The sequence below is a fragment of the Lepidothrix coronata genome, unplaced genomic scaffold, assembly GCF_001604755.1.
Source record: "Lepidothrix coronata isolate B3197 unplaced genomic scaffold, Lepidothrix_coronata-1.0 Scaffold106, whole genome shotgun sequence".
NCBI classification, from domain to species: Eukaryota; Metazoa; Chordata; class Aves; order Passeriformes; family Pipridae; genus Lepidothrix; species Lepidothrix coronata.
Window position 1 is genome coordinate 1,813,206 of NW_016690286.1, and position 15,962 is coordinate 1,829,167.

The following is a 15,962-nucleotide window of genomic DNA, read 5'->3' on the forward strand; positions in this document are numbered from 1 at the left end:
TCCTAAAATCAATTTGCTGTAGCCATGATGGGCAAAATATCCCCACAGACTCTGGCTATTAATCACAGCATTTAAAGGAGTGGCACCTTGCTAGTAACAAGACCACGCATCCAGGTTTAAGTGATTTACATTGATCCAGCCAGCTTTTCCAACAAGGCTGAGCAGATGGGCGCTCTACAAACAGCTGTGCCAGGGGAAAAGGTTAGTGGCTGCCAATTGGCTTCTTGCCACAGGCCTCTGTTACAAGTGTCCCCTTCCCTGCCCAGGGCCAATGCAAACACCCCAGAATATCTTCGACCAAAGTAAACAGGCAGACATTCAAGGAGCAGCACTGTGCTGAGGGGACGGTATCTCGCAGGGGAGCTAATGACAAGAATGACAAGCAGCAAACACCCGGAACTGAGGGCAGTAATAGCTCTTACCTGGCACAAAGGGAAAGAGGGTACATGGTCACGACCCCCAGTGAACAAAGGTATCTTTGGGTGTTGAACAATTTTAGTATGAGCAATTTTAAAGATGAAGAGAAAATTGCCCCAGTTTAGGGTGTACCCTAAGAGAATACCTTAAAAAAAAAAAGAAATAATGGTTTATATCACCAATTTAATAGCTCGATTCTAAAAAACCTGAAGAAGTTCCTAATCCAGCTTTCTTAACCCAGCTCTCCTTGGCTTCAATGTTGTTTAGACTGTGTAAGGAATGTAGAAAAGAATCAGTAAATATTTTCTTAAAGGAAAGAAAAAAGTCCCAGACTTCACACTGATGTCCTTGCAGCTCTCTTGGGAAAGTGGGAGCAGTTGGTGTCTTTCTTATGAAATTTCCATCACAAACTTGATTTTTGTGACATCCTTGCCTCTTATCCAAACCCATAAGAACCAGCCACAATTGAACCATTTAACTACACCCAGAGAGCAATACTCAAGGAGTCACACCACTTCACACTTTTTTTCCATCATAAGAACACGGTCCCTTGAAGGCTGAAGTGGCCACACCAACAAGCAAGTTAATTATATTCTCTTGGTTTCTGTAGGAAAAGCTTCTTATATGCTTCATCTATAAAATAGGAAGAACACATTCCCTGAAATATTCCGGTGTATTTAGAAATTTATGGTACTGCGTAAGAAATTGACTGCAGTATTTCTATACCTGTTGTGCCTCCTAACCCCATAACAACTCATAGACACCCCTTGAGTTGGCCCAGGTGCTGTCCTCACAGGCTATTCTGCATGCAACACAAATTCTGTCATAAAATACAAGAATTCAAGGATAATTTCCCACTTACTGTTAGTTGGCCATTTATTGTTTTAATAAAAAAGTTCTGCCATCGCAAATTCAAGCATAGGAAAAGTGAGCGGAAACTTAGGGTGTGATGGGAAAGTATTTCTCAGGCAAGTGTTGATTCTGGAACTATTCATACAAAAAACTTGTGAACTTTGGAGTTGAGCCAAACGTTTCCTTCTCTGCCAGCATAAATCCAGCTTTGCTCCCTGATACAAACATCCCAGCATGTTTTACAAAGCAGCAGCAACAGGGAAAGGCAAAGATGGTTTACCCTGGTCTATATGTATCTATTAAATGTTATGTTTGGGTTCAGGCTTGAGACCAGAGACAGGAAAAAAAATGCAAACAAATAGAGTGACCAATTCCCTTTCTACCTGCAGCATTTCTCCTTCTTTGGAAGAAAGGTCACCATGTATGAAAGAAAAAGATGTCAAATGAGCAACAGCTTGTGCAGTTCAAATGTATCCTTTTGCAAATCAGCCAAGGGAATTCAGGATGTTGACTTTTTAAGGTTACTTAAGGATCACAAGGGCCATCATCCAATCTAAGTTCCTTGTGCCCCCACAGACCAGAGATGAGATTTTGCTAGCAGATTCTTCTGTAAACTAATGTTGGAACAGAGAGTTCTTCTGGGGGAGAGCCTTATCCTTTGGAATCCCATTTCATCTCAATAAATCAGCAGAAAAAAATAACAAAGAAATAAGAAACAAAAGTAAATCATTTTATACCAGCTATATCAGCAGAATCAGCCATCAGCTGGGAGTGTTAAAGGAAAGGGAAAGTAACCATTGTTCACACTGGAACCAACCAACGGTGCTCCCTGGCTTTTACAGCCGCACCACAAATTTAATGTAGATTTAAGGCATTGGAAAGACTTTGTCTTCTTCAGCAACACGGAGCATTACAGGCATGTTAAACATGCTAGGCAGACTGGCATGCAGTGAGGGTCACAACAACCACCGGCAGCACTGTGGACCTTCTCCTGCCTATGGAAGAATCTGCCAAGGGGGCCAGGGCTACCCACAGAGCAGTGCCTCCATGATACACTGTTCTGTATGCCCCCAAATCCAAGGTAAATTAATCGCATTGATAAGTAAGATTTTAAAGTCACAAAATAATACAATGCACATTAATTAATTTCAATACTTTGTCTTGCTCAACATAGCAGAGTCATTTACCTAACTGAAAGTGGAAAGGACAATTAAAAAAAAATCCACACACAAACCAACTCCTGGAACCCACAGTATTGCAGTCTTCCCAGAGGCTTTGCTGTATTGTGCTTTCTTCCTTTTCTATAAATGAAATTTCTCCTTTCTACCCTTCTGGCTGCAAAGATAATCTTCACAGCACAAACCAAGGTACTAGCGTCATTCTGCTACTGCAGCCAGCCAGACTGGAACAATAACACCAGGAGAGGTGTGAACTTCCTCCCTTTGGCTTAATAGGGTGTTAACTGTGAAAGATAATTATTTAAATGTTTAAGAGAGGACTATCATCACAGTTAACCATTTTGCTGCTGAACAGCAGGCAGGGACATCTGTCCATCTCCAAGCAACTGGGTGACACCCACATGGTCATTCCAGAAAGCCAACTTGGCCACCCATCACTGCTGGCTGTCCCACACTTCCAGTACTGACTACTCCCTCTCTGTGCTACCATATGGCATTTGGGACTTGTGGATTGGCAAAGGATTACTATTGATCTGCCTCGGTTTGATGAACTGGTTGAGAACAGAAAATAGGCAGCAGGCAGGGGACAGGGCACCCCTCAAGCTACAGTTGCTGCCAGAACCCTTGTGCCACACAACTTCCAGCTTCAGCCCTTGAGCTTGCTGTGAAGCCCACTGCACAACCAGGACTGACTGCCTTTTGGGGACAATGAGCCCATAAACCCCCTTGGCAGACACACAGTTTGCCTCTGCACTACCCTAGGCTGCTCCTAAGTCTTAACTTGCTTAGCCCATTGCAAATCCTCAGGCATAGGATCAGGTAGCAGCCTGATCATGCGGGATCCCAGCTGTACCAACACTGCCAGGCTCACCTGCCCCCACAGCTGCTCCAGAACTAGCTCTGCTCGACATACAAAGCTTGGTCATCCCTTAGGCTACATCACTCATTTCTCAGTGATGCTACTTCATTTCAAAAGAGGATGTTAATTTATTATTTAGTGTTGTTCTTTAACTTGCTAACATCCTAGAACATCAAACCACTCTGGCCTTTCTAAGATTTCAATCCTTTCAGTACTCCGTGATCAAAATTCATATAAGAATCTCTTTTTTCTAGCCAGTAAGTAAAAGGCATCTACATGCCCTCTACAGATAAGAGAGCATACCACCTTGGAAGAGGTAAAGAGCCTACTTCTGAACAGGAGAACTTTGTTGATTTGACAAGGCAACCGATTTTCATTGCCTCATCCCTGCAGGATGATTATACCCTGGTTTTTTTTCTGTACCTGTCAAACCAACACTGTTGAAAAGACTGCAGGAATCTGCAAGAATATTCCCCTGGGGAAGGCTCCAGAATTGCCAGCAGCCTGCACCAGTTGATTTATTGTCAGCTGCTAGGAACCTCACGACTTCTAGCATTCTTATCTCCTGAATTTTTTGAGAGGCATGCTTCTCTTCTGGTTTGTTTTCTGGGTTTTTGGGGGGGTGTTTGTTTGCTTGCTTGTTTGGTTGGTTTTTGTTTGTTGTTTTTTCCAAAGGAAGTTGTTGGCATGAAGCTTAAAGAAAAAAAACAGTAACACCCCCCCGTTTTTTTAAGTCACGTAACTCTAAGCTAATTTCATGAGTTTTGAAAACTTTACTATTATTTTGAACAATGGAGCTTGTGGTATCTGTTGTTATTCTTTGTGGAGGGTATACAGCAAGCTCTAGAGAGACTGGTTACTATGGCAGCTCTGAGCTGTTTGACAGTGTTATAATGTTTGCTGATGCTTATTAATTTATCAGAGTGGAAAAAAATGAATAGCTCATACTGACACCACTGGGGAAACTAAAAGCCAGATACTCTAGGCTACATAAAGCACTAGTGCTGAGCAATGGAAAGGAAGATGAGCAGCCAGTAAACACTTTGCAAACCTCAGATTTGGGGACCATTTTAGACCAGACCATGTTCTCGTGCATGCTCCAGTATTTTCTAAGTTCTGTTTCCAAATTAAAGGGGGAAAACTAACAAGCACTGAGTATCTCTGAAATCCCCAAAAGCTGCATATAAAAGATGGCCATAATCCCAAGAACAAAACCCTCCAACTGAGAATTGGTTCCTTATTTACCACGAAACTGTAATCTTTTGTCAGAAATTACTGAAAAGAGAAAGCTTTTTAAGCTCATCCTTTACATGTTTCCCTTTATTAGTAATACAAAATTTGCCTTTGAGCTTTCTCATTCCTTCCCACTATTTCTGCATATATATATGCAAATTATCATACAGATTCCCCTTCACTGAGTACACTACATATCTCTGAAACAGTTGGCAGACCCCTGGGGGGTGTTGCCCAGACAGCTGTGCAATCAGCTGAGTAAATCAGCTAATTAAAGAAACAAAGAAAATGCAAAAATTATTAAAGACAGACTCTGGCTTACATCATTGTTCAGCACCTCTGTATCTAAAAAAGCACAGCAAGCACCAAGCACAGGACAGAATAAAGATGCAATCGGTGAATGAACTATTGCACAAGTGACAATGATGACATTTTCTCTCAAACACTAATCTGGGATTCTACGATATTTATGCTTTGTGGTTTAAATCAATTTAACATAAATTACTCCAGCATTTTATTTTACAATTACAAAAGAGTGAAGTGTAATGTTGGTCTCATAACTGATTTCTGTATGTAAAGAATGGTCATTAACTTCTGCTTGACCTTAGATGTAGAACTAATATTGAATTTGCACAGAGGAACTCATTATGCTGGTTTAGTTTCCACGCAGAAAAATAAGTTCCCAAGGGTCTCAGTGCTACAGGCCATTTCTCAGATCTCAAAGAGGAAACAGGACTCCCAAAAATGATGCAAAACCATTTCCTCTCATTGAAGAGTTTATCAAAAGGGACAGATAACAGCAAGGGTCAGAATCTGCCATCTAAGCAGAGCAAAGCCAGTGTGGTAAGAAAGGAGGCTGACAGACATAGATTTGGTCTTGCTGATCCACATACCATTAAGGCGCCATTCCTTCCCACTGCAGCTGTATGACCACAGGAAGGACAAACCTCAGTTTAAACGAGGCTCAGGTCTGCCTACAGTATATAGACATGGTAAATTAAAAAATTAGTGTACCAAGTAAAGCCACCTGTATTTCCCAGCTCAGTCATATAATGGTCGCTATTCTTCTCACAATATTGTACAACTGGTTTTGTTAGGAACTTCTATTTATTTAATTTATCAGAACTGAAGACTTTCATCTGGCTTTGAAGGGCCATATTTCATCCAAGGTAGTGGTGCATTAGAAGAACATAATTTGTAAAACACCTCTGGCTAGACAAGGGAGGCATTTTTTAATAGATAATCAACTACTGTTGATTCATGTGGCCAGAGGAGGTTTGGTTTCCAATGCCTGAACCTTTGCGATGCATACAAAGATGAAGCCACATTTTACGCCCACTTTGTGAACATATGAAGTCCTATTTTTTATCAAGGGAAAAAAAATTGAAAACGACATGCAATCACTCTAGGATTACTACAGGAACAGATAAAAGCATTTTTTTTTCTACCAATAGCAGCCCAAGGAAAACCATTTAATGGCTGAATTTAGAAAGTTTTAATTTTACCCAGTACTTTTAGACATTCGTTCTCATGTGCATGATATTTAAAAATTTTTTTAAAACATCACATGGCAGTGAATGTATCTATAGCAGTGTTGCCTGAAACAAGATGATGGAAGGATGGAGAAGAGCCCATTATGTGATCAGAGAATGATTGCTGGGAACAGATCAAACCAGGAGGTAAGGGCAGTTGCTGAGCAGGCTGGTGCAAAGTGAAACATTACTCTGTATTCCATGGAAACACCCCCCAGGCATTGCCAGGAAAGGAGCAGGAAACAAAGAGGACTTTGAATAAATAAATTCTGTGAACTCACTGTAAATGCCTCTCAGAAAAACCCTAGCAAAAAAACCACTCACCTAGAGGATGGCTTTTTTTTTTGCACAACTGCCGTCTTTCCCACCGTACTATGCTCTTTTTGCATATGTGCAAAATATCTTTCACCTATGCAGCTATTCTGCATTGCTCATTTCTTCTATGTGAGGACCTTATAGATCACACAAAAAAACCTACACACAAAGTTCTACAACAACTGCAAAAACAAAACCAAAAACTGCCAAAATCCCTCTCATCATAATTCCCACCAGAGATCTCTTTTCTTTCTTTTTCCAAGACTCAGAGTCCATTCTGCTTTATATCAGCTACTGAATACCCATAGGCTGTCAAGTATTACTGTGTAGTCCTTTCACTGATTTTGTCCAGGGCACTTCCCACCCCCAGCATTGCCCAGGGTGGGCACAAAATAGGTGGTCACAGATTCAGCCACAGCACAGCAGAGCTCTGTTTGTGTCACACATAGGGTCCCTGAGCAGCCAACACCAGGAGCACCATTCCCCAGGGCTAGAAGGGGTCTGACCCTGCCTTTTTGAAGTGTTGTCATTTTCTTGGTGTGCTTGATCTCAGGAGTAATGGAAGAATCCCATGTGATGCAACAAGACATTGGTCCCTAGAAGTAGGGATTCCCTTCAATAAGGCCTAAATGTTTAGAAAGGATTACTTAAAGAAGGTAATGTTATTAGAATCACAGAATCATAGAATACGCAGAGTTGGAAGGGACCCATCAGGATCATCAAGCCTAACTCCTGGCCCTGAGCAGGACACCACAAGAATCACCACCATGTACATGAGAGCACTGTCCAAATGCTTCTTGAACTCAGACAGGCTTAGTGATGTGATCACCTCCCTGGGGAGCCTGCTCCAGTGCTCAACCATCCTCTGGGTAAAAAACCTTTTCCTGATATCCAACCTAAACCTCCCCTGACTCAGTTTCATGCCATTCCCTTGAGCCCTGTCACTGGTCACGAGAGTGAGGAGATCAGTACTTGCCCTTCCACTTCCCCTCATGAGGGTATTGAAGGCTGCAATGAGGTCTCCCCTCAGTCTCCTCCAAGCTGAACAAAACAAGATTACCTCCCTTACTTCAAGACATGAAATCCTTAAAGCACAGTGTAACTTTTAAAATATTGCTAGCTACGTTTTTGGGTGAAGCTTTTATTTTGAACCACATTTCAGTGGGCGGAGGAAAAGTAAAGATATAGTCACTATGACCTAACAGAAGCACGATACTCCTGCACCTTCACTTTGAGTGGCCATTTCTCCAAGGTGAATGCTATTAGTACCATTTGAGGAAGAACTCTCATTTCACACATTTTGCTAATTCTGACTTTTGCTTTAAATAAGTGGATGCTTGGAGGAATTAGAAGTTGTAACAAAATAAGGTCTTATTTGAGTGAGAGATATTGTACATCTGCTTGTTCATAAAACCTGCAAATTCAATGGTACTTAATATGTCTGAAATTTAAACACAATGCCGAACTGCTCCACTCTTGAATGACCTTTGATCATGCATTTGAAACCTCATTTTTCAAGTATGTGTACAAATCTAATTCAAGTTTGTAATGTCCATTTTCTATATAACAACACCTCTACAAGTAAATAAAACAAATGACATAACATAAGACATTCAGATAGCCAAATGACAAAGTTTTTGCTAATTACTGTGGAATAAAGAAGTCTCACAAGGATCTATGCTAATTGGGGAAATGGGCTGAATGGTAAAGATGCAGTTTCCTGAGTTAACTAAGACGATAAAATAGCTTAATACTGTCAAAAGAGTCTTGCTGGGCTCCTTCCCACAACTCTCCGTCTCTCCACCCTAATAAGAAGCTGACACCCTCACTTTGTGTCAACTCTAGCACATGCTGCTGCCATACTATAAGATGATCTGGCTGCCCCATCTCAAAAACAATTCAATAAGTATAGCAAAGATGATCAGACTTAATGGACTAGATTTGGTATGAGGAATGACTACCAATATAGCTTGGAAATGAGACAACTCACAGGGGTATGACAGATGTGGACAAAATCTTGAATAGTATGATGATGAACAGGGAAAGGATTATTCACCACTTTCTGTCACCAAAGAGCTATATCACAACAGAGTGAGGGTCATGGGGAATGTGTTGAAAACAAACAAGAAAAAATATGCTTTCACATACTACACATGTGAGTTGTAGGACTTGCTGACATAAGAGATGATGAAGGTCAGGAGTATAAGCAGGCTCAGAAAGCAATTTGATAAATTAATGGAGAAAAGGTCATGGGGAATGTGTTGAAAATAAACAAGAAAAAATATGCTTTCACATACTACACATGTGAGTTGTAGGACTTGCTGACGTAAGAGATGATGAAGGTCAGGAGTATAAGCAGGCTCAGAAAGCAATTTGATAAATTAATGGAGAAAAGGTCCAGTAAGGTCTACCTAACACAACAGTGTGGGTACAGCAAAATCCCTCTATCACAGGCTGGTAGATGCTGAGTACATACATCAGAAGGACTGTTTGTACTTGCTCTGTTTCTCTACTTTAAGCATTCGCTACTCATCACTCACAGTAGGATCGTAGCTGGATGGACTTTTAACCTGACCCAGTCTGACTGTTCTCATGTGTTTAACCGGGCTGACATTGCCTGGAGTGTGTTTGAGTCGAGTCACGCAATCAGCTCTGACAGCCGTGCTGTAGAGGTGGTGCAGTCGCTGGGAAAGGAATAGCTGTTCACAGCTTGCTTTCCATTCATGTCGGCAAAGCTCAAGCCCCAGTGACTGCTTCATATTGAATTGTCTGCACGGAAATAAAAATACTAAGCAAATCATATAGGCAGTTAGGTTCTGACAGAAGCAATTCAAAAGAAAAGGGGAAGGGTGGATATGCATATATATGTCAGAATATGGTAGAGGCAATCCAGAAGATCTCAAATATGAAGTTAATACATTGCAAAACTCATCTTATTATAAATTATTATAAATAAAATGTAAATGAGCCACTGAAAAAATCAATAGAGGTAGTCAATTCAAGAATGGCATGACTAAAATGTATCTAATTATAGAATGGAAACCTGAATGTCATTCTTAAGAGGGACCAAAACAACACACAGGTGCTAGGGCTTTTGTGGCTGCCCTGCCCTCCACAGTGGAAGGAAAAAGTACCCACAGCCCTGCTGCAGCAATGCCTGGGGAGAAGCTGCAGTCACCCTCTTCCTACCTCATCCATACTTTGTCAGCTATTATCTTAATTAGCCTCTGTGTTCATAAATACAAAGACTAGAGCCATGCCCTTATCAGTTGATCCTTTGCGCTAATAAAGTTATAGAAATTCTTTTAGGTATAAAGGGATTTGCTGGGTGATGCCATGGGGTGCAGCCAGGTTCATGCACAGAAATGCTCGGCATCTTGTTTGTAGATGGGATTAACACCAGTACAAAGCATCTACCTGACAGGTTTTGATCAGTTCAGATGTACCTGTGTAGCTATGCCACTGGCTAAAGCCTTCAGCCTTAGGCTATTTGCTGCTTTTCATCCTTGTTTAGCTACCATCTCTAACGCATAAGAAACATGTCATGAGCCATGATGAGAAATTGAGATAAATGCCAACCTCTGTAAACCTTTAGACTAGAGGCTGCATTTCTGTTATGTTTCAGCACATTTGCAGAAGCCAACAGAAGCCAGCAAGGTATAAACAAACACAACAATTTAATGCCAAGTGCCTGCAATTAAAGACAAAAGTTCCCTTCTGCTCCAGTTACTTGCTTCACCAGACCTTTTACCAAACCACAGAAGACATCATTTCATCTATTTATTTCTAAGGTTAGGCAAGAACAATTTCAATGCATTTTTATAAGCCACAGAGAAGTGCACAAGCTCGTTTCCCCCTCTTAGGTCACCTTTATCATAAGAGTTTTATTCTAATTAAATATAAATGTGCTTTCAAGTCAACAGTGTTACCGAGGTCCATCAAAGCTTCTGAATTACAGACCTTTATTTTACCCTGTTTTAGTTTTATTTGCAAAGAAGCTAAAAATGCTGAGCTCCCTCTGCATGAGGGCTCTCAAGAACCTCTGTCAGCCTTGCTATCAGAGCGGTATACTTGCAGTACACATCTGGAACACGAACACTGAGCCTTTTTCCACAGCACAGAAGTTTTTGATTTTTCAGGTTCCTCATTTTTCCTTCAGCATCTGTCAGCTTTATGAGTTTCTCCTATTCTTCTACCCCACAGTAAAAACGGAAGAATGCCTGTTAGGGAAAGGCATTTTACCCCACACTGCACTGGTAGCTGACATTCTCCATCAAGTCAGATCCTGTACTAGCAAGAATTTGATATTCTGCTCTACTCCACAGCAGGCTCAGGTGTCTACCTTGGTTTTCAAAACTTTTTGTCAGTAGATACAGTGTTTAAATCTCTGAAACAGCCAGACTCTAACAGTTGTAATTACTACTTCACCTATGCATATACTAGGTAGCAAACCCCAGCTTCATTTAAAACAAAAAGTTTCACACAGGTAACCAAAGGCAATATTGTCCCCCCTCCAAACATAGCAAACCTTCCTACTTGGAACCTCTTCACCTCTTGCAGCGGGATCTGTGGTGTTTGTGTGCACGTATAGATAGCACTTTCCATGCAATGCAACATAGTGATTACTACAGCAGTCCTAGACAAGACAAAGGCTTTAATCAGCCAGTTTTTCTAGCACAATATCCAGAAATTAAAGCAATTCAGGAACAAATTACATAGTCTTTGCATTAACAAAAAATACCTTTTTTCTTCTTTTTTCCTCCTACTGGTAGTGCTAACCAGCTATCTAGACGAAATATTTTGAAACACCTCAATTTAAAAACCACCAAACCACTGCACAACAGCCTTGAGTTTTGGGCTGCTGGTCTCTAGGAAAGGTTTTGGTTAATGAACCCATTATCCACTGCAGGCAGCAGGTTAGGACCATGCCTGTCACCTGTCCTCCCCACTCATGAATTCCAGGGTGGATGAGCCAAGCACCCACGCCATTCACACACCAGTCTGGAAGCTACCCAGGGCAGCTGGTCCACTAGCCATGTTTCGATCTTTTCATGCCAAAATAATATTTGTCTGATCTTTGGGGCTTATTTCCTGGAATTATATGGAGTCTTGGAGAGGGTTAGAGGAACAATATCTTTGAAAGATGCTGTGGCTTTCAGCTCCAGAATTACTTTCTCTGAAATATGCTTCAGTTCACTAGGCACAGCATACCACAGCTTGATTGCTAACAGTAACTGCTATGCTGTGAATTTAACCATCAGCAATAAAATAAGCATAATCAACTACCTAATTTACTCTGCACCTACTGTACTAAAGGCATTAACTTAACTTAGACCTTACAGTTATGCCTGATCACGTACCCATTTTTTATAGTCATCCAAGATGAGGCATAAAGAAATGCAAATTTCAACAACAAGCACGCACTAGTTAAACTGTCTAAAGAGGTATCTTTTGTTCAGATCTAAAAAGATATTTAAAGTGTTTACATTAATGTATTAGGAAAGGCTGGACAGCACTGCAAAAGTCTATAGGGAGCTTTGTTTATTTAAAGCTATGGTTTTTAACTAAAATATTTTTACCTGCTCAATGTGGGTTGTACACTAGTATAAAGGAGACTCTAAGACATATCCTCCTCTCCCATTTTCATCTCCTGCACCTCATTCCTAATCCAACCCCCAGCCCATTTTCTACTAAAACAACCTTTTATGTAACAATCCACCAAAAGGAAATGAGAGGCCAATTCAGGTTAAAAACAACTCATTTTGGGAAAAGAGTTTTATTTATTGCTAGTAGCAGCAATAACATCTGCTGACCCACCTGCTGAGAAGCAGGGAGATTTCTTATACCTGTATAAGCAGCAAGTAGAAAGTACATGGCACTACACTCTTAGCCCATTGGACAGGAAAAGAAAATACTACCTTGAGCCCTTCTTTAAAATAGCCTGTTTTTCTCTTCACTCAATCAGGACAGAAGGATTTCCCTGTTCAGCCATTATAAATCAGGTGTGACTGGGGTGATACCAAGTAAGGGCAAGTAGCTGAGAGGTGTTAACATCATCAACTACTACACCAGTTTCAGAGGCAAAGCTACTACACAAAAGCAATTCAGGTTTGAATTCACACTTATGTTTGTGTTCTCTTTCTGCAGATTTACATCTGCAGATGACTGTGGATGTAACCTATGAGTACTACTATTTCTGGACAAAAATGCATCCAACCATGTCTTGAATATTTTTATCACACTTAGATTTTCACAAGAAAAGATATTGCAGAATCACCTGCCACATCTTGATGCCTCCAATTTAAAACACCATGTTGTATGTTGTGCACGTGTTGTGTGTTATAAATTTTGTGCTGTACTTGTAAGCCACAGATAAACATATACAGATATTATGACACAGTATTATTAACACATCAAAAAATAGCTCAAGAACTGCAAGATCCATGACCTTGGTTTCTCAAAAAATCACTGAAGATCACAAGAGATGCTTAGTGAAAATACTCCTGAAGACCTGAATGGCTTTGGGAACCTGCTAAAAAACTTAAGGCAACTCCTCCTCTGTTTTACTCAAGAAATACATTCAATTTGCTGCAGATTAGCTGCTCTATACATGAAGATATCAGAGAGTTAACCCCATATAGAGTCAAGTCTGGCCAAGTAGGTTTAGTTAGTTCCCATGGAGTGCTCGGAAAACACAGCTCCCTTGCTTCCTCTCCAGCTCAGCAATGCAGACACCACCTCCTGAAGCATCTGTGCAAGCAAACCCTGACAGAGCTGAGATGACCACATATTTCAGTGCCTTTGCATTGTAACAGCAGCATTTGCTATAAATGCTTTTACTGTCAGAGACTTTCAATTATCCATTTACCTTTCCTCTTCTACTGCCCCGATCACAAAGATTTCCTTTACAGCCATACAAATGTCTAGACAGGAAAGAACACCTTTGTGTATGAAGCTGTCCTTTTGCTCCAGCATAAAGAAAAACACCTGGATGGGCAGGTAAAACACTGGTAAAAGGAAAAGATGATATATGAGATACTGAGCCATAAAAAAAATAATAGGGAACTTACCAACTTATTGTCTTAAATGTAACTGAAATAAAGACATCAGCTTCTTTCCTGAAGTGCCAGCCCAGAGAAAATGATGATTTTTGCGAGAAAGAGACCCAAGTTCAGATTCACATGATTTTACCACAAAACACTGACTTTATCAGCTAGGTTATTAGATGTGATGTGATTAGCTAGAGGAAAGGAAGCTTGACTGTAATTGCATTGTGCTTATATACAGATTCTTCATCACTATCTTTGCTTCCCCATATTAATAAGACAGCAATGACAATTCAAGTACTTCAATAAATGATAAAAGGGAGCAGTGTTACAAAACCCCCTCTAAAGTTCAGCCTGACTCACCTGACTTCCTCGCTTTCAAGGCAATGACAGCAGCCAGTTCTCTCTGTACCTGAAACATCAGGAAAAGAAAGGATGGTTATAGTCCCTAGCACAGTCAAGCAAAACAAAGTTCAACACTGGCAAAATACCAGCTATCAATTCTTTGGAGCAGTCAGCTGCATGTGGAATTATGCAAGTATCTGGTTTTGAAACTACAGTCAGTTTTCCTAGCAAATCTATTTCCTTTTCAGCTGGGCATTCTGTGACAACTTTTTCGTTTTTAATTTAATTTAATGTAAATACCACACATTCCTTAGGGAGCGGGCAATTCAGTAGCCTGACCTGTAATTTATTTGCACAGCGTATCTGTTTCACAAGTACACACTTGAAGTTTCTCCCTTTCCTTGTTACATACTTGGTTTGCCTCTGACGAGCACACTGTAATGCTGATTTAACATGTGACTCCAGGATAAGCAAGTTCTCCATGCTGAGGTTTGTCTGAGGTTCATGTATATAATTGATATTAACTTTTTGGATCTTTCAGGAGGAAACAACCTCTCCTAATAGCATGGCTGATTGTTTCAGGACCAAAATTTCTCTTGAGATGAACATGCAGAAGTCAGAGGTATCTGATTTTCAGTTTTACAGGCTATCTCACTGGTCTGTGATGACAGAGCCCTGCCACGCTAGCCAGCTCCATTCCTTGCCCTCTTGTCTCTGCATTCTTCATATTTTCCCTATACTGTCTACAAGGCCAGCTACTGCCTCTTTAGCCAGCTTGACTCTACATCCACTTTTCTGCATAGGTCTATTCCTTCTTACATAATTTCTTTTTCTATCATTTTCCTATGCATTATCCTTATGCTTCAGATTTCTTCACCATCATCTGTCCCACTGCTTGCACGTGGCCTACAGCACCCCAGACACTTTCTCCTGCATACATCTCAGCTCTTTCCCTCCTCTGCCTCACCCACACTCTCAGATCCTTTGAACACCTCTCATCTTCTTCCAGTTTCCCAAATTTTCCTAAGGCAGCCTGCCTCTAGTATAATAAATAAATAAATAAATAAATGGGACATTTCAACTGTTTTTTGTAGGGATTGTCTGACCCCTCTGTACAAAGTCTCCAACAGCACATACTAGCCATCTTGTCTAACAGACCTATGCAAAGCTCAAGGCTATTCTGCAGTGGGAGTTTTCACATCCAGCTTCTGAAAGCGTGTAAAATTTCAAACATCATTCACAAGACGTGGTTTGATCGGAATAAGGCACAAAGCTCACAAAGGATCCCCCAAGTAATACAATTACTACTAACTGTCAACATCCCACTCTTATGACTCTGAAGAAAAGTTTGAAAATGTGAAAGAATAGTTAATATTATATTGGTCTGTGCAGAAAGACAGACAAAAACACTAAGGGCATCTCAGTACGATGATAACTCCAGCACCCACTGATCAGATACTCAGCAGCCACCCAGCAGTACGCTCTACATGTGTCAGAAGGCAGTCATACCAGAGGCCACATCCTCTGCTTGCATCCTTCCTTCCCTTGTGGCAAAGGACCAAGGAGATTTTTTTTGCTGTCCTTGGAAGGTACAAGGATCTTTTCTATTCCTTGATGTTGCCCTACTGAGAGGGACAAGACTTTTCTGCCACTCCAAGCAGGAAAATATGAAGGCAGTGCCCCGGTTTTCTTAAATGTCATCCTGTTTCCAGCACAATTGTGCAAGATGGTAGTATTACCATCCCTTCCTTCCTTCCTGTACACCCATTCCCATGTCTGGAGAAATGTTATTCATGGCTAATGCAAGCATAAACTGAAAGTAAAATGGGAATGAACAGTTCTTCCATGGAAAAACAACTTGTGTGCTTGCTTGCAGCAATTACTATAGCTAGTAATCAAGCTATCCAGAGTGAGAGGGGGATTTTCAATAAAAGCTGAAGTTGTTTCTGAATAGCACCATCACAACTTTTCATGACTACACTGCTCAGAGCTTCTCTCCTCAGTAAGCTCAGCAAGAGATACCAATGTTGATGCTTCGATTCTGGTCTATTCTCACTGGTTACTGACAGTAAGAAACAGTGCACTGATGTCTCATCTTTATCTTTTAGCATTTAATAAATACATTATCCCAAGATTAGCCTTAGAAGACACTACAACCTGCAACAATTGTAAACATATCACTTAA

The 15,962-nt window shown here is 40.7% G+C and overlaps 1 protein-coding gene across 1 annotated transcript in view; it reads right to left on the minus strand.

Annotated features, from left to right (window-relative positions):
* Positions 1-15,962, minus strand: part of RAPGEF5 (Rap guanine nucleotide exchange factor 5) — a 137,761-nt gene that overhangs the window by 104,918 nt on the left and 16,881 nt on the right. Inside the window, exon 8 of the mRNA XM_017823836.1 lies at positions 13,796-13,844. Coding sequence (XP_017679325.1) covers positions 13,796-13,844 — 49 coding nt within the window. The remainder of the gene's footprint in view (positions 1-13,795; positions 13,845-15,962) is intronic.